This window comes from Lucilia sericata, unplaced genomic scaffold (genome assembly GCF_015586225.1).
Source record: "Lucilia sericata isolate MDLA Ls3-8-SP2 unplaced genomic scaffold, ASM1558622v1 Contig000252F_arrow, whole genome shotgun sequence".
Taxonomy (NCBI): Eukaryota; Metazoa; Arthropoda; class Insecta; order Diptera; family Calliphoridae; genus Lucilia; species Lucilia sericata.
Window position 1 is genome coordinate 375,913 of NW_023994278.1, and position 20,627 is coordinate 396,539.

At 30.4% G+C, this 20,627-nt stretch overlaps 1 protein-coding gene across 1 annotated transcript; it reads right to left on the reverse strand.

The window, feature by feature from the left end:
* Window positions 1–1,278: 1,278 nt before the first annotated feature.
* Window positions 1,279–16,355, reverse strand: LOC119602774 (YTH domain-containing family protein). Its single transcript, XM_037954469.1, has 10 exons — window positions 16,150–16,355; window positions 16,034–16,082; window positions 15,859–15,880; window positions 15,420–15,521; window positions 15,185–15,319; window positions 5,863–5,987; window positions 5,619–5,795; window positions 4,851–5,563; window positions 3,818–4,778; window positions 1,279–2,261 (listed from the first exon to the last, which is right to left on the reverse strand). Exons 2-10 carry the CDS (start codon window positions 16,055–16,057, stop codon window positions 2,214–2,216), a joined length of 2,307 nt encoding a protein of 768 aa, XP_037810397.1. The 5' UTR covers window positions 16,058–16,082; window positions 16,150–16,355; the 3' UTR covers window positions 1,279–2,213.
* Window positions 16,356–20,627: the final 4,272 nt, after the last annotated feature.

Consider the following 20,627-nt stretch of genomic DNA (forward strand, 5'->3'; position numbering starts at 1 on the left):
CTACAAAAATAGGATTTTTTTTCAAATTTCAGAAACGTCTAACTTGGTCTCGGGGTTTCGTCTTTTTTGTTTTAATCTTAAATAATGTGGATTCAATGGATCCGTGTCATTAAATGAGATTGTTCCAGACTTAAGTTATTGTTATGAAACTTAAGTGACTGACAAGAATTTTTAACACTCTCTTAACGCCAATCCAAACTATTACATGACTAGGAGACAAAATTATGTTTTATAGAACGCAATATCTACCACAGCCGAGGCTGAAGCATCACTAATTGAGTGGTTGGTTTGTAATTTTCATCGCTGGTTGTAAGCCAAAATAAAAGGATTTATTGTGGAAAAATTCTAGTGAATGCATATCTGTACACTTTACTTCTGAATTTATTTCATAAATTTTTCAAAAATTCAACCTTAATCTACATTTTCTATATATTGTTTATTATTTGTTTACATTTTTTAGTTGCTGATCTACCAAAATAACTATGTAATAACAGAATACATATCGATAACTTTCTGGCACCTAACATAGTTGCTGTATGTTCATAATACCAATTTTAATGTTTGGTTGCTATCCACAATCGACCCATTATTTTAATTAGTGTCTAAAACTAACAAGTGTACAGTTTTAGCGGATATATGGAAGCCACGACTAAAATCGTTTGAATTTTAAATAGCAATATTTTTAAAGCAATCTAAAAAAAATGTCCTATTATTTACCCAATTTTACACTTTTAATCGATTTCCGATATGAGTGCCCTAAATTTTAACATCATTTACTTTTGATACTAACGAACAAAATAAGACCCGTCCAAAGGAAAATCGATATTCTTTACACAGCTCTAGTGTATATATTTTGTATCTATAATATATATATAAAAATTAATTCTATGATAACATGATATCGGATTCGATTCAAAAGTTCATAATAAATCATTCAAGCTGATTGATAACGAATACATTTGGGCGAAAAACGGAAAAACTATTTAAAAATTGGCAAATGTTTGTTCATCTAATGCAGCTGAATGATGAGTTTTCGAGTGTAATTGTTCTTTATTTGATCTGCTGATAAGGCCTTAGCAATAATGCAAGTTAAGAAATGAAATATACAAATTATATATTGTTTTTTTTTTTTTTTTTTTTTTGTTTTAATTTTCTTATTTTTTAGGTATATAAGATGAAAATTTACTTCATGTAGTAATATACATAATTAAACTTGTACATACAATAATATGATGCAAATAATTTCTTAATGTTGATTCTTTATTAAACTGAGTGTGGTTTTGTTACTTTTTATCTTTTTGTATGTTCTTTTTTATTTATTACAGTGCAACTACAAGGAATGACTTTAGCAAACCTTTGAAAATTTATCAATAATTAAATTATTATTTTCTTGTTTTCTCTCTTATATTTTCAATTAATAATTAATTAATCAATCGATCAAAATTAGAATAATCATTATATACTAATAAATAATTACGTAAAAATATTATCGTTAGTTTTGTTTCTCTCTTTTTTGTTTTTGTTTATGTTTGTTTATTTTTTCTCTTAATGTTTGTTTATCATAATCATCGTTATTATAATTAATCATTAATTAATTAGTTTATTTATTTATTTATAATATTTATATTTATATATATTTTTATTTTTTGTTTTTTATTAACGTAAATTGATTTTTGATGCTTTACTAATTGCAACGGTATGGAGTAAAAATCGGCATTTAAAATACATTTAATAGATCCCTAGAAAGATGCATATTTGAATTATTCATGTTTTTGTTTCTCTTTTTCGTTTTTATTTTTTTATTTTTGAATTGTAATCATAATAAAATTCTTTAGCAGTTGCTTATTTTATGTATATTGTTTGTTATTGGTGTTTATACTTGATGCTTCTTGCTGTTGGTTTCAGGCATATAATGCTGCAAATTGATTTCCGTTTATTATTATTTTATAAGTGGTGATTAATAATTATTAGAAAATAATGAAATAAAAGTTATAGCGACAACACAAATCCATTGCGCATTCAACAATTTATTATCCTCTGAACTGCTTTTCGATTATGTTGGGCATGCAATACATACTGGTTCGTACCCATTAACATCTTATGTCCATGTACTTAAAAATACATCGGTGTGTTGAATGCATGTGTATCTGTTTATTTGTATTAGTTTGTCTTCTATGGTTATCAATAAAATTTAGCTGATCTTTTTATACTGATCAGTAGTCAGTGCCCCGAATGCGGTCCGAGTTGGGATATTCGTTGTCCTGGAATATAAAATATATTTAAATATTAATAATATACACAATGGTAAGATACAATAATCTACACTGAAAATAATCCATGCTTAACTTTACGAAAAAAAATTTCGTAACTACTTTTTTCGTAATATATACGAAAATTTCGTGTATAATACGAAATATTGTTTAATCAACCCCTTTTCTAATTTTACGAAAGTACGAAAACCTGTCGTAATATCTTTTTTCGTATATATTAAGAAACTTTGTTTTCTTTTACAAAAATAATTTCGTTAAGGCATGTAATATATAACGAAAGTAACGAATTTTTTTCGTAACAAGATTATTTAGTAATATATGTACAAGAATTATTTTTGATTTCACAAAAAAATTATTTTGTTACGATTTTTTTTTTTTTTGTTATTTTCGTAATTTTAAGGGAGTTAAATTAAACGTAATTTTTAATTTATAGGAAATTAGCTGCCTAATTTCCTGTAAAATTTTTAATTTTTTTTTTTTTTTAATTCGCAATCTTTTTCTAAATTTACAATAATTATTTTAAAAGAACTAAAATATTTATGTCTTTAAAAAATCGTAAAATGAACAAATTTTTTTCTAAAATTATATAAAATTATTTTGCATTTTACTAAAATATTTCGCACAATTTCGTATATATTACGAAAGAATTTCGTGGTGCGAAACCACGAAGCATTTCGTACAATGTACAACATTTTTCGTGTATATTAGGCATGGATTATTTTCAGTGTATGTAAACATTTTCATCAACATATAGGTCTTATTCATAATAAAAAAACTAACTACTAACCAACGAGCTGGCTATCTTTCGCAAGGTAGTTAGCAGCTCGTTTTTCATGATGAATATCGCTGATACATATCGAGGGACTACATTCAATATATATATATATATATATTTGTATAATATGGCGACATCTCGGAGATCATAATGCCGATGTATACATATTTTGATGGATTTGTATTCAGCATGTCCAAATTAATAAGAAAACTTGTTTTGCAACAGAAAATCACACAAAATAATAGAGATTAATGCAATTTTTATAAAAGATATAATTTTGCATTAAACATTTTTTCTTTTTATACCCTTCACCTTCGTGAGAAGGGTATACATATATAAGTTTGTCATTCCCTTTGTAATTTCCAAAATATAATTTTCCGACCCTATAAAGTACATATATTCTGAATCCTTATAGATAGCGGAGTCGATTAAGCCATGTCCGTCTGTCTGTCTGTCCGTCTGTCTGTTGAAATCAGTTTTCTGTAGACCCCAGATATCTTCGGGATCCAAATCTTAAATAATTCTATCAGACATGCAAAATAACCGAATATAACACTCTTACTTGTTTAAGATAAAAATGCTGAAAATATTTCTAATAAAAAATATTTATATCACGGATTTGCTAAATGTTTTGCGACTATTGAATATTTATTGTCCCCCACTTCTTCACGTCTATACATTCCCAAAAATACTATTGAACAGAGTTTGCACTCTACTGTATAAACATTTATGTACTTGGTAAGTTAAAAATAATTGTTTAAATTTTACTAACTTTTTGAGTTTCTCTTGGTCCAGAGCGAATACGTGACGACTCGCTTTTAATGTGCTGTTCATCCGGAAAGTCCCGCTCCCGATTATTGTGTTTTGGCAGCGCTCGCTCGTCTCCACCTCGCCCACGATTATAATCGTATTTCGACATGTGTCGGCTTAAATTATTGTATTGTTCATTGTTCTCTCGATCGGCATCTGTGTCTCTAAAATCTCCACGATCACCACTTCGGTGACTATCGAAACGACGGTGATCATTATATGTATTATAACCACCGCGATAGGAGTTATTTCTCTCACTTCGAAATGAAGAACTATCCCCGAAATATTTTTGAACACCTCCGCCACCACCAAGACCACGACCATCTCGGTCACGGTCACGTTCCCGATCACGATCGCGATCTCTATCGTCGTTTTGGCGCATGTTGAAATTACGACCAATAGTTGTAGGGGGGCCGCCATCATAGCCACCAGGGGGTTTCTTTGAAGACATTTCCTCTTCTTGCTTCTTTTCGTAGTGGTAGAAGTCGTCAAATATGGAGGTCTTATGTTTAAACGTATGTAGAATTTGTAACACCTCAATGCCCTTTGCATGGGGAACTTCCTGCGTGTCGCGAGAATTTGTTACAGGCTTGTTTTCGTTATTTTCGAGAGTTATGTGGCGCAGCTCTTTGTTGGGCACATCTTTTACATATATCCACTTAACTTTAAACTTGCCTCTCCATTTGTCTTGCGACCAAACGCTTGACGTTGAGTTGTAATCCACCGATGTCATCATTTGAGCCATACCGCAAAAATGGCCTGAGCCATTCACAGAAAAAAAGAGCAGAATGTTGCCTCCATCCTTGCTGCGTTCTTTAAAGGCATCATCAAGTCTCTTGTTTCCGTGATCAGTTGAGCACCAGATTTCATACTTTATACTGCGATGAACATCAACTTCCGAGTACGACTTAATAACAAAGAACCTGCATTTAAGTAATTTTCAATTTAATAAAAAAATAGGAAATATTTTCTTATTATATAACGTTATATTTTACCTGGCTGAAGTGGCTCGATCTAAATCAATTTCAGCCGGATTATAATTGTTTTTATCTCGAAGTTCCTCTAAGACAGCTTGTGGTGATTCAACGGCTGCAGCTCTGTCATTTGCCTCTACACTTCTAGTACTGCTTTCTTCGCGGTAGTCAAAAGATCCACTGTCGTGTTCATGCCTGGAAGATGCGTAATTGTTCCTACGATCCCCATAGCGACCGGCGCTTGAGACGTTACCACCACCACTACCTCCACCGCCGCCGCTTATTCCACTCTCTCCTACGCTAGAGGGAGCCTCACCACGACGTATGGGTCCAGAAGAAGATCCACCGCTTGGCTGTCGTCCACCCTGATACAAGGGATGTTGGGTTGACCAATTTTTGCGCGAATGACCATTTGGTGAGCTTCGTACACGCCCAAAATTACTGTTGTAATTTTGCTTATTGTTTTCATCTCGAAGTACGTCTTGGCCTTTATTATGACCACTGTTATTATCAGGACGACTTCCCAAATCAAAATCAGAGCCTATTCCTGGTGAAAAATCGGAATTGATTTCGTTTGACCCCAAATCAATAGGAGGTGGAGGCGACGGCACAGGAGGCGGATTATTGTTTGGCAAATCCCAAGTATTCACGTCCAAATTGTGTTTTCCTGGTACCATTGGTGGAGGTGGCATGCCCGGACCCTTCTTTTTGTGGCTGGAAGTTGTAAGTGTAGTCTAAAAAATTAAAATTAGATGACCACTCATCAAAAATTAAATAAAATACACTCACTCTTGATGTGAGCTTAGCAGGTTGTGAAGCAATAGAAGCCCAAGTAGTCTTTTTAGGTGCTGCAGCAGCTGGTGCTGTGCTTGTTTTCTTCTCATCTGGCGCATTGTTTGCGCTAGGTCTATTGTCCAATTTCTCCGAATTGTAGTTATCGTATCGACCACTTTCCTCATGTCTCGCCTAGATAATAAAAATATAGAAATTTGTTTTAGCCACTTTCTTAAAAATTATATATTATTTCCAATACCCGGTTATAATTTCCTGATACATTATCGGATCTACGGGAATTATTAGTACCCCAAGCATTGGGTTGATAATCATCTCTTTTTGAGTTGTTATAAAAAGCAGGCTTATTATATTTCTTATTGTTGTCTAAAAAGAAAAAGATAAATATGTCTTTGAAATGAGATATAAAAAACGCAGTGATATAAATTAATCATCAAAAATCATTTAGAAAAGTATATACACCCAAGGCTTATACACCCAAGAAAAAATAATTGATGTTACAAATTACAAACGACATCTTAAACTCATCTAAAAATGCCATTATATATTTTTAGCTTTTATAAACCAAATATTTCCTTAAAAAAGATCGTAGTAAAACACAATAAAAGATTTTTACTTTTTTCTTTTTACTGAATAATGCAAGGCATGTATTAGTTTCAACACAAATATGTATGTATTTAATTAAAGTTTAGTGTAAAAAAAAATGTGGTCGAAAATATGTTATTTGTATAAAAAATATTTTCGATAGTCAGACATTTAGTGTAACTTTCAAAATAGATTCCCACAGATTCCCGTATTATGTTTTATTGTGTATTTATTTGTATACTATAATCAGTGTTGCCACTTTGGTTATTATTAACCAAAATTGGTTATTTTTATTTTGCATGTGTATATGTGAATTATTTTTTCATTTTGGTTATTTTTTGCAAAGAATTGAACTAAATGCTGTTTGCTTTTATTCTAAAAATAAAATTAAAAAAAAAACTTCTTTTATCTCTACTTTTAAATCAACTATGTAAATATACATATCGTCCTGTTTTGAATTTTGGTAATATGTGGAATTTTCTTTTTACTATTCGAAATTTTTTTATTACTGCAATTTGTACATCTACTGGTTATACTTATGTACACAAAGCTATTTTTCGATATCTTAATTGGTTAGGATTTAGCAAAAGTACCTATGAACTTTCCACATATTAAATGAGTTGATTTAAATCATAACAACACCGTAATATTATTTTATTTACACTAGTCAATCTAATACCTTGAATAATGAATCCTCTCTCTCCTTTTGGTGCATCCATGAACTTAAAATCACTTTTTAGGTCGATTCGAACTCGTCCGTCATTCCGTTAATATTTCTATTAGAACTTTTTATGTAAAGAACTCGAGATACTTATATGAAAAAACGAAGTAGGCTGTATTTCGCATTTCGATTTTTATGAAATTTGGTGGGAATAGTCTACGTACTTAGTAGATTATGTCCTCCAAATTAAATTAAAAATTTAAAGATACTGTGCTAATTTGCCGATATTCTAAGATAAATGATTTAATAAGAATTAATAAAGTATTTTCCGCTAATTGATGCAAGAATAGTATCACAATATCTTTAAAGTGTTAATCAACTGATATTTTTAAGTAACACAGCTAAGGAAAATGAAATTGTATTGTATACAAAAGTTGTAATAACATCTAAACTCGTACGACGAACAATAATCGCGGTATATGCAAAGATTTGATACTCATGATATTTAACTTCTACTATCTCACCATGACTTTTAGTTCTTTATTTACATTTTCTAGATGATGTATACTAGTTTTTATTTTACTGTCTTAAATTCTAAATTTTGGTCAATTTGTCGGATAATTTGGATAGATTACGTTTACAAATATTGCTATGAATGTAATGCTAACATGTAATGCATCCGCTACATGGTATTATAATTTACACCGAAATTTCGAACGAAATCTCCAAATCTGTACATAAAATGGGAAGAATTTTATAATTTAAAATTGTTTTCCAAAAAGTCATATGTGGAGTATTTTTGAATTGCGCTAAAACGCGTTAAAAACTCAGTTATTTTTTAAAATAAATATAAATTACACTTATTAACGAATCCGCGAAGAGACATATATTTATTGTTGAAAACACGATAGAGTCGAAAGGAAACAAGATAGAAAACTGAAATATTTTGCCAAAATATTTTTAATTGACCCAGTTTGATTGGTATTGAAAATGCGAAATATCGGTCAACGATTTCACCTAGCCCCCATATTATGCCCTATTCAGAAAATTACTATATTGCTTAAAAAACATTTATAGCGATGAAATTCAATATAAAAAAGTTTTATTGGAAATGTATTTGTCAAAGTTTATGAGTATCGGTATATAATTGACTCTATCCCTCATAAAAAGTCTCCTCAGAAAATGACTTTAAAGATCATAATGTACTGCAATATAGCAACAAAATTCAACATAATCAAGGAACTAAAATATCACTGTCAGATTTTATGAGAATTGGTCCATAATTGACCATACGTCTCATATAAGATCCCGTACAGAAAATTACATTAACGCTCATAACTGTCTTCATACTACCAGTTTAGCGACGAAATTTAACATAGTTCCACTTCAGAAAATGAATTTGTTATTTTAATGTCCAAATGTAAACATGAAACAAATAAAAATAATTTTGTTTACTTTTTTCTTAATTTGGTTATTTTTTATTCGAATTTTGGTTAGAAAAAAAATTTTGTTGTGGCAACACTGACTATAATGTCCACTTTAGAAAGAAAAAATAGACCCCAAAAATGGTCAAAATAGGTTCAAGGGATGTGTAAATCCGTCAAAATTTCATAATTTCCCAGTAAAAAATAATTGATGTCATACTTTACAAACGACATCTTAATCACACCTAAAAATCCCACACCTGAAAATGCGATTACATATTTTTCGCTTTTATAAACCAAATATTTCCTTACAAATGAAAACCCAGTTAAAATGAGGAAAGAGATTGTCAAAAGTCACTACAAATAACATATCCGAAGTACATCATTGGTGAAAAGCCAATGAAATTCATTGAAAGAATGTTGTTTATTTTTAACATCGAAATACCTCCAATGACACGCTAATGTAAAATTCATAGTTTTTTCACCAATATTGGAAGTATGTTAAACTTCTTTTTCCTCACTTTTTTACATTTTCAATTTTGTGTTAAGGTAACTAAATCCCAGCAAAAAATAGTTGTCATACTTTACAAACGGCATCTTAATCACATCAAAAAATGCGATTACATATTATTCGCTTTCATAAACCAAGTATAATTCCTTACAAATGAAATCCCAGTTAAAAGTGAAAAAAGAGATGGGGAATAGTCACTAAAATAACATCCCAGCAAAAATAAAACGAACTACTTCTAAAAGAATAACATTTATCACAACTTCCAAAGTAGCACTAAGTGATTTGTTTACATCCAAAAAAAAAGAGCAAAAAAATACTTCTTGAGAATGACTTAGAAGTAGTAAATTTCGAATCAAATAAAAAGGACATCCCTCCTTTGATAAACCTGTGTTAAAATCATCACTTCTTCAGGTTTTTTTTCAGTACTTCCATGGAATACTTTTTTTTTCGCAATTATTTCAATATCATTTTGTGCAATTAGAAGCTAGACGGTGGAAAAGGAAAAGGATAAGTGCCGCTATCTTACGCTAAAGCTGCCAGAAGAAAACAACTGGGCGATCTCTGCTATGCATTTTAAGACGACGGTAATCCGACAGGCAAAATTACAATAGACCAGCAGAGTAATTTAAAATATCTAGTCAACAATAAGATATAGTGCACCACGCAATCGCTTCAAAGGTCGAAAAACCAATAGAGGTCAAAAACCAATAGACCACTTAGCGCCGTCCCAGGGAGGATGGGAGTGGCAAAGAAGATTCCGGTTCTTTAAAAGTCAACTGTATACAGGGCTTATTTCACCTCTAAAACTTTCGTATTGAAAATTGGAAAGGCGCCGATTGGATGGGCTGTTACAAAAAGCCACGAAATAGACACACGGTGCTTGCACCATCATTGGCCGCTGCTGGTAACGTTGAGGAGTCAAACCCTAAAAGCGAAAAAGTACAGCTGCGCTTTCCAAAATTGCGAAGGCGCTCCCACAAGGACACTAAAATTCCTAATTTAAAAGACTGCTATTTCTAGGCCTAATAAGGTCACTGAAGTGCCATCAATAACACTCACTGCATCAATAGCCACTCCAGGCTACCCGGAGGAATTAAGTCCAAAGAGCGAGAAGGTGATCACCAACTCGCTGGAAGACAGTAACCATGATTGAAGTTATCCAAATAATCCTCCATCGGAGCGAGACGGCTACCAACGCTCTGATGGCTAAAATAAACATAGGTAAGATACATATAGCTTAAATCCAGGAACCTTGGACGATTTGCAACAAGGTTTCTGGAATAAATCATGTAAATTTCCAAGTTTTCTACGCTGATACAGAGTCTCTCCCGAGAACATGTTTCTTATGTGATAAGAACTTATGTTTTCTATTCTCAACAGGGTTATCAACATCGGATGCAACATTGCTGAAGGAAGGACGTGGGAATATATACCTTGCATCTGTTTACCTGTCCTTCAATTCTCCGACATTACCGCCAACGTCGGATTTGATAAAACTGGTTCAAGAGACATAATGACATGCTTATGTAAATTTTATTGGGTTTTCACCAAAGATGTACTTCGAATATGTTATTTGTAGTGACTTTTTTACATCTCTGTCCTCACTTTTAACTGGATTTTCATTTGAAAGGAAATGTTTGGTTAATAAAAGCGAAAAATATGTAATCGTATATGGCAGCAATTATTTTTTGCTGGGGTAGCTTGGAGTAGCACAAACACAAATCGCAGGGGACAATCCCTCATGGATTCTTAATTACTAAGGTAATAATTCTAAAATATAAAAATAAGTGCACCTGGAAATTATAACCGCCAAAAGCCGACAGTACGGGAAACTATATATATTCCACACTAATGAAGACTTTATTTTGTTGTGCACTTCAGTTCCATACATGCCCAATATTCAACAAATATGGAAAAATACTTCTTTTGAATTAGACGAATAAGCTAAACAACTTCTAGAAAATTAAAACCATTTATTTAGAAAAAATATTTACTAAAATTGTTTGATTGATTATAATTTTTAAGTACACTAAGCTTCTATCTAAATGCAAATTAGTTTTTAATAAAAAAAATGTATGTTATATTATTTATTTTGCAATAAAGATTGATAGAAACTATTAAGAAAAAAATAAAATATTATATAACACAAACACACAACTTTTTCATTACAACTCTCGAAATTACCTTTATCGTTAAAATTCCTTTATCGAACCGTTACTTTTACGTTTAGAAACCATTGCCAACCTTTTAAATTTAATTTTAAATCGTCATTTAAAAAAAAACAACCTTGGGCTCTTGTGAATATTAGAACAAAAAAGTTTTAGGGGACCCAAAGTTTGGAATTTTCTGACAAGATTAAAGTTAAAAAATTATTTTCTAATATTAGTTTTAAACAAAAATCTAGAAATACATTACATCAGAAACAAAAATATAACATGTTATAACACTTCACTTTATACTAAAACTAACTATACCCAGGGTGCATTGCTACCCTAAAAACAATATAAATAAAACCCCCACTTTACTATTTCTAAAGATTCTATCTTTAATGGTTTTCATACACATCTTATGTGTTTAATTCATATGGGAGATGCCTCGCCAACTATTGCAAGTTCCCCAATTTCTTTTCAAACGTCAAATTGGATTTTTATTTAATATACATATGAAAAATTTTAATATTCTAATAGTTTCCAAAATATACGAATTTGTGTATTTAATACATGTAGAAGGTGGCAAGCCCCCATTGAAAGTCCACTATTTTTCTTCATATGTTCAAATGAATGTCGAAGTTTTTCGTGTAAAATTTTAAGATTCTAGCTTTAATAGTTTCCCATATATCCTCACATGAAATGCAAAACGACATAACAACCAAAAAATTTAAAATCTAGTTATTGATTGAAAATGGTCCACTGCATCAAAATGCATGTTGTCTTAATTTTTTTAAATTCTATTGTCAAAAACACACAAATTAGTCATTTTCACAAATCAGAAAGTCCAAAAAAAGCAAATAATATGCAATGTCTGGCGGCAAATTTATATTCAACCATATTTATCGGTTTTGGGATGTAATATATGTAAGATAACAATAGTTTTCATTTTATTTAATTTTTTGTCTCTCCTGTAAAATTTTCAAAAGCGATGTTACGCCCTTTTGCATTTAAGGTGACGATATACGAATTTTTTTAATTTAATTCATATGGCAGGTACCCGGACATCTAAAGCTAGTCCGCAAATTCATTTGTATTTAATGCATATAAGAGGTTAAAGTCCTTCGTTCAAAATTTGAAGATTCTAGCTCTACTATTTTCGAAATTTGTGTTTAATTCATATGGGAGGTGCCAAGTTCCCTATTGCTAGTCCGCCAATTTATTACCCAAATATTCACATTTATGCAAAGATATTTGAGCAAAATAGTTATACGACGTTTTGTATTTTATTCATGTGAGAGGATCCAGGACTCCTTGATGAATGAAAGTCCGCTTATATTTCTCAAAATGATCCATGGACGTTAAAGTTTTTAGTGTGTTCGATTTAGAAATTTATTTGAAACCATATTTTCTATTCCCTTTATACTACGTGTAGAGATAAATTCTAACTAGCAAAACCGCTAACGGTATAACTAAATTCGCAACTAGTTGCATAGTCTTTGTTTTTAAAAACACTTGTTAAGTGAGCGCCATTGTGACCACATTGTTAAGTGCACAACTCCTATTGAGAATCTTTTAGATAAATATAATTTTAATAAATAAACTTTTTATAGAAAAAACTCTTTCTTGTCTTTTTATTTCTTTTTTTTTTTGCACACGCAAACATAGTGCAAAGTTTGGACAAACGAATTATTCTGTTTAATTCATATGGGAGATGCCATGCCGCCATTTCTAGTCCGCCAATTTATTCACATGGATACAAAAGTTGTTCGTGCAAAATTATAGGATTTTAACTCTAATAGTTTCTCAAATATACGAATTTTGCATTTAATTCATATGGGAGATGCTAAGACCCCTAATGAAAGTCCGTCCGTTTTTCCCCCACATGTTCACATGGATGGTAAAGTTCTTCGTGCATATTTGAAAATTGTAGCTCTAATTGCTTCCCAGAAAACCGATTTTTTATTTATTTCATATTTTTGCCTTACACATTCATGTCGGTACTAAAGTAGCTCAGATATACTAATTTAAGATTTTCTTATATGGGAGGTGCCACACCCACTATAGCTAGACCGCCCATGCCATGGATGTCAAAGTTATCCATACAAAATTTGAGGATTCTAGCTGTTGTAGTTTCTGATATATATAACATTTAATTCTTATTCTGAATGTGGGGGTGGCACCTCGCCTACTTAAAATTTCGAAATAAAAAGTAGCCTATAGTTCCTTTCAGACTCACAGGAATGCTCTGTGAAAATTTTAAGAAAATCGGTCCATCAGTTTAGGCGTCTATAGACTTCAAACAAACCCACAAAGAAATAAACACATGTTAACTTTAACCCCCCATAACTTTTTTCTAGTAGATCGACTTTTTATGGCAACAATTGAAGCCCAAAGTCTTACCTACCTCGTAGAATGGTCCACTGTGCGTCGCAACGGGACTAAATTCCAAATTTGGGTGAGAGAATCCCATAAAGCCTAATGGAATAATGAAACAGTGGGTAGAACCACAAATATCCAATGGGGTGACCCTAATGAGAGCAAGAGTAGAAATCTCCTCAAAATGAGCAAGTCTGAGTATGATTTTACGTATTCTGAGTGATCACACAGGATTACGGGCACAGCTATACAAAATTTGACGTGCAGATTCAGACGAATGTAGTGCATGTTGGGAGGAACGTGAAACTCTGGAGCATTTTCTATGCCACTATCAGGCATTCGTCGAAGTTGGGTCCAAATATCTTGGGTGCGATATTATTCTGGATATAATATTGCCCACGAACACAGATTGGAAAATTATTAAGAATTACGTACAGGAAACTGAGTTTCTGAACATTAAAGATAATACATTCAGTTAACACAACTTTTTTACCAACAATGAGGGAAATTATTTTCCCTATTTAACTACCCAGCGAACAGTGTCGAAAAATATGTAGTATTGTCATCACAACTTGTAACCCGAAGTGCTTTAAATTCGGATGAAAAACCACTGAAATTTACATTAGAGTATCATTGGAGGGATGTTGTAAATTTTTGACAACTTTGAACTACATCTAATCTTATTTTTAGAAGCGTAAAAATCAGATATTTGGATGTCAAAAATAAAGCATATTTTTTCAATGACAAAAATTTTAACAAAATTCGTCATCGAGGTCAATTTCAGATCAAGAACTCCATGAGACTTTTTAGTATGACCTGAATCCTGCGCTGATCCAAAATAAAAGTTCCATTCCCAATACAACTCATCTAAATTCGTATAAAATACCAATTCCATTAAAACCCGAAAGACCGCCAACAAAAAAATCAATATTGATACTGAATTTGCAATTCTCAAAATGAATGAAACTTATACAGAACAATTTAAATCTATGCTCGCGGAAAAGAAACTAAATTATTCAAATAAAATATTTTTTTATATTGACGGCCTATATCCCAATAATATTAAAATTGTTAAATTTTATAAACAGAACATCACCAAAATATTAACTAGGGAGTTGCGAATGCCAGTTTAGCGAATGAAAATGCGAAAGCGAATAATTGATTTTAATTTATAATTGAATAGAAATTATAAAAATGCATACATTTTTCGATGAAAAATCTAGTTGTAACGTCATTTACACATTACATTATATACAACTAAAACAAAAATACAGCGCAGAAAATTTTAATTTTCATTCGCTAAATGTGTTTACATTTAAATTATCTTAAAATTTTCTAAGAAATAGTATTCGCTAAGATTTAGCGTATGCAAATGCGAATGTAAAAAATTAAGCGAATAATTCGTATATTCGAATGTGAGCATTCGTCACTTCCCTAATATTTATAAACTAATATAAGCGCATTATTTTTATTTATTTGTAAAATATGTTGTAAATAAAAAAATACTTCAATAAGTGCCAAACATATATGTTATAACGATGGTATGTATCATGCCCCTTTTAATAAGGTACAAGCCTCCGAGAAAACTGATACGAATGTAAAATTTTTTGTAGGGAATTTGATATTCGTACGTTTCATGCCGAAATGTGGTAAATATGTAGACATTTACAATATTATGTTCGAAAACACAAATTTATATTTGAACATAAAGCTAATAAAATAATATGCAGATGATAAGGATTCTAACAATTTTTTAGAAAACTCAAATTATTAGAAGATTCAAAGATTAAATAAAAATTTCTTTAAATTTAAATATCTTTGTAGTAAAATATAGAGATAACAATTGTTGTTCTTACCATAATTAGATGTTGAAGATTGAGTGCTTGATTTGCGAGATTTATAATTGCCCCATGGTGCAGAGTTGCTTTGATTCTCTTTTGCATTGAATGGTGGATATTGAAACTGCATAGAAGAGGAGCTTTGATTGGCAGCTGAAAATAACGAATAAAAAACGAAAAAAAGATTATTAAAAAAAAGAGTAAATAATAATTGAAATATTTGTTAAATGTATTAAATAAATGATAAACTTACCAGAGGAATTTTCTTCGTTGATCGGAGAAGCTAAATTTTCATAAGAAGCAGCTTCATCCACTTGCTGGCTCCATGGTATATTGCGCTCCTCAACATTTTTTGCTAAATAAAGAAAAAAGAAATTTAAGAAGAAATGAAGAATACATACAAAAACTTGAATGTAAAACAAAAAATTCCTACGATAAAGTATCTTACATTACAACAAAACCATAAAATTATTTTGTATATTATTAATTACTATTGGACATTTTTTTATGAAAAAAAAAAAATTAAATATCGCGAGTTTTTTTATAAATTATAAAAATAAAATTATTCGCAATTTGTTTCATTTTGCACAGGTCAAATATATTTCTCACACTCTGAACTGGCACAGTTCAATCAACAAAAAAATTACAATTACGTCGACAGTGGTATCGAAGGAGATTTGCGGCTACATTACCTGTATTTCCGGGTACTTTCATCTAAAAAAAATTAAAAAAACAATATAATATCGTAAAATTTATAAAAATTTGCAACTAAAATGATTTAAAGACTTTTTTTATTCTTTTTTTATATATTTGTGAGTTTGATGGCCTCTTCGGCACCACTAAATACACAAATTCAATGGCAATTACCTGATCTGACACGCCTGATGACATTTGCTGTAGAATTCAGCGAACTTTGCTGCAAATTGAAAATCGAACTTTATAGCCGCTTTGTCAATTTATACTTAATGTTTTATTATGATTACCTCTTAAAAATTATATCTAAAAACACAAACGGTTGTAAACACAAATAAAATATCTATTAAAATTTTTATCAATAATTGCTAGACTGGACTGTGGTGTATTTTCAATTCTTTCTTTTTATATTATATTTCTCCTCCTCCTTCAGAATAAAGAACAACCATTTTGCTTTTTGTTGCACACATCAAGAGTTGCCAGACTAGTAGTACTGGTCGAGAAATTTGAATGTGATTTACAATACAATTAAAATTTAATGTGTGAAAATATGAAGTATGATACATTTTTATTTCTATAATATCTAATAAAGTCCATGATACCTGTACAGGGTTTTTTCTGTATTAATTTATAAGTTTTTATGGAATATTTTAAACTAATGATCTGGCAACTGTGAATTTACACACACATACACATGTGTATACATATCGAGGTCTGTTTAATAGAAATGTCAACGGCCGCATTTCAGAGTTGATATATTTGTACTATTTTTATTGATGTAACTGCTCCAAAAGTAGTAAATGTCCAAAGTAGCACACAGAGAAAAAATTCAAAATATTATTTTGTGCAAACAACATTATCTTAACCAAGGTATATTAATTTTATAAGGTAGTGACATCGGCGAATTCAGAATACCAAGCGAATTGGTTGTATTTTGTTTATATGTAGTTTGACATTGTGCCTGCACTTGAAGGCGAATTGGCTGTAAGAGAAAAATTTCAAGCAGCTGACAAATAAATCAAAAAATATGTATTCCAATAGTTAAGATGGTATTAGACGACATGTATTTTACATATGTACTGTCAAAATTTCCATCTGTAAAAGATGTACATATCGTCTGATATTTTCGTATGACAAACATAAACAAAACAGCTGTTTTGCAAAATTTGTGAAGATAATATACCCTAAGTGGAATAATGTTTGTTCCAAATGAAAAGTTCTACTCCGGCAGATTAATTTTGCAAAACTTAAGTTTGTGCCCAAAATTATGTAAAATTAATATTTTTGGGAGAAATAAACATAAAAATGTAAAAATTTATGGAAAAATTATATACCGAATGAAAGAATATTTGTTGTAAGTGGAAAATTCTACTCTGGCGGAGTAATTTTTATGATTTACACGTTGTAGTCAGCCGCCGCCGGACGGTTCCTGAACAGAATTTTGTTAGTTAATCACAAATATAAAAATTTTACAAAATATTTTCATTAAATAAATTCGCCGTAATTATTGTTTTTGACATCAGTGCGTACCCAAGGCGAATTCATATAAGGTGGTGTTATTCAATCAGCTGATAATTTTTTTCTTAATTCGCCTGGTTTACGTAGCTGTCCGTCAAGGCGAATTCAGATAAGGTGGTGGCCAAGGCGAAACTAATAAGATGAAGTCATTTCAACAGCTGATTGTTTTTTTGTTCATGGAAATTTAGCCCGACGCTGTCAAACTCCATATAAAAAAAATCTCTCTCAAAACCGACGCTGTCAAACTCCATATATAAAAAATTTAATGAATTCGCCGCAAAATAAAATGACTTCACCTTTTAATCTATTCGCCTTGGTGGTGGCAGTTCTGCAACAACAACATTTTACATGTATTTTGTTTTTGAATTTGGTTTACGTAGATGTCAAAAACCATAAGTACGGCGAATTCATTTGATGAAAAATGTTTGTAAAATATTAACATTTGTGAGAAAAATATATTCTGAATTGAATAATGTTTGTTTCAAACGAAAAATTCTATTCCGGCAGATTAATTTGCAAAATTGAAGTGAGTGCCTGAAGTTAAAAAAACAAAAAAAGTACATATTCATGAAAATATTATATGACGAATGAATGAATACTTGTTGCGAATGGATAATTCTACTCCGGCGGTCTTGTCGAATATATTCGACATTACAATAGACTCTGTTTTGAAGCATTTTTTGGGTATAATATTTAACTTTAGTTTTAATTTGTTTCTTTTAGATAAAAATTAAGACTTTATTATATTTATAATTGAGATTTTGAAAGATCTTCCGTATTTTAAAAGTATTTAAAAATCAGATTTTAAGAAATTGTCACTTATGACTACTTTTTAAAAAGTGCTTTTTAGCAACGTTTAAAAAACAGCTTCATTTAATGGCCAAAAAAATTTTATTTTAGGAGATCGGACTATGCAGATTTAAATTGTATTGTATTGAAAGAAGTTTAAGAAGACATTTTCCAAAAAAAAAAATTCATAAAAAATATTGGTGGTACTTTTTGGAGACTGCTTTTCGAATGTCGAATATATTCGACGTTTAACTTTGACCTTCTATAACTCACTAGGGAAAACTCAAACTCAAAAAATATTATTTTTCCCGGATTCAGCATACTCAAATTATCTTAAATATAAGTTTTCAAGTTTATTTCTAGACATAAAATATTTTTGAACCTGAAAGGGTTAACATTTAATAGAAAAAAATTTTTTTCTTAAATAACATATTTGTATACATACCAATTATACCATTATTTAAATAAAATGATATTTGTTTACAAGATGCTTGGTATTTTCAGATTTTTTACATAAATAATTAAAAATATTAACGAAGCTTTTCTCCGTTTAAGGGACATTTTTAAATATAAAAATGTAAACAATAACAAACTTTGACAGCTACGTAAACCAGGCGAATTAGGAAAAAATTATCAGCTGATTGAATAACATCACCCTATATGAATTCGCCTTGGTCATCATCTTATTAAAGTGCTTTTATGCCCCATTTACACATACACGAAATCTAGTAAATTTCATTTAAAATCTTTTTACTATTTTTGGCATTTAGGAAGATTTCATTTCTTCTAATATTTCTTGAAATTGTGTCTGATATGGAATATAAGAAGGAAAAATGGGATATTTATTACCATTTTATTTATAATAAAAAATTATATATTTAAAAATAACATTACATTCTATTTTTAATAAACTTTTCCTTCATGTTTTTTAATTTATTAAAATTTTGTTGACATTTTAATTTTTTTTTGTTTGTTTCGTTTTTCTTGTGTAGCGTCGTATTTTTTAGTATTATTTAGGAAAAAACAGAGTTGCATCACTTAAAACTATTAGATTTCGAGTAGATTTTAACGAAATCTAGTTACGAAGTAGATTTTGTTTTGTATTGGAAATCTAGTTAAAATCAACTAGATTTGGCTCGAAATCTCATAAGTATTAGATTTCGTGTATGTGTAAATGGGGTATTAGACTATGAGACTTTACGTACGGCTTTACGTATGGAATATCAAATGGAATTTCATCCGTATTTAAAAAAATAGAATACAAGTCGACTTATTTATACTTTTTGCGCTTACACTATTGGTATAAGGCAATAACAAAGTAGAATGGAAGACCCGAAGAAGAAACTTCTATTTGATTACGTCCGTCTGTCCGCATGGCTGGCTGTCCATGTAAACCTTGTGCGCAAGCTACAGGCCACAATTTTAAAGATATTTTGATAAAATAAATGACCCTAGCCCACATACAAACCCCCCTTTAAAAAATATCTTAAACGTCCAAAAATTTACTTATAACTATTAGTATCGCGACGAAATTTAGCATAACTAACCTTTATATAAAATTATATCCCTCTTCCCAATTTGTTGAGTATAGGCCCATATTTGACCCTAACTCCCATATAAAGCCTCTTTTAGAAATTTAGTTTTTCATCAATAAATTGCATAAATACATAGGAATTAAGTTAAAATTCAACATAAACGTTTCTTTATGTTGAACATAAAATATACCCATGGTGTAGGATATCATATAGTCGGCCGGGTCCGAATATACTTTCCAACTTGTTTCCTATTCTAAAAGATGAGTTTTCTCATCTTCTATTTGTATACTGACCAACATAAAATTAAAACCAATAAATCTAAATAAATTTTATAAATAAATTTTATAGTTTTTCAAGAAATCTGTATTAATTTTCAAATTCTATATTTTGTAGTTCCTCATAAATTTTATAATCAATCCATCAAATTATAAGAGTTGTATTTTAGAACACATTATCCTTAAACGAAATGAACAAATATATATGGTTGGCGATATTGTGGTTGATCAAGGCGAATTCGTATAAGGTGGTGTTATTCAATCAGCTGATAATTTGTTTCTTAATTCGCCTGGTTTACGTAGCTGTCAAAGTTTGTTATTGTTTACATTTTTATATTTAAAAATGTCCGTTAAACGGAGAAAAACTTCGTTAATATTTTGAAATATTTATGTAAAACATCTGAAAATACCAAGCATCTCGTAAACAAATATAATTTTATATAAATAATGGCATAAATTGGTATGTATACAAATATGTTATTTAAGAAAAATATGTTTTTTCTATTAAATGTTAACATATTACACAATATTGTTTTATATTTTATATTAAAATTGTGTAGATAACGTGATTAACTAAAAAATCTCTTCCGGAACACTTAATATTAAGAAACGCATATGAAGTATTTACCCGGCTGGCGGCAGCTGACTTCT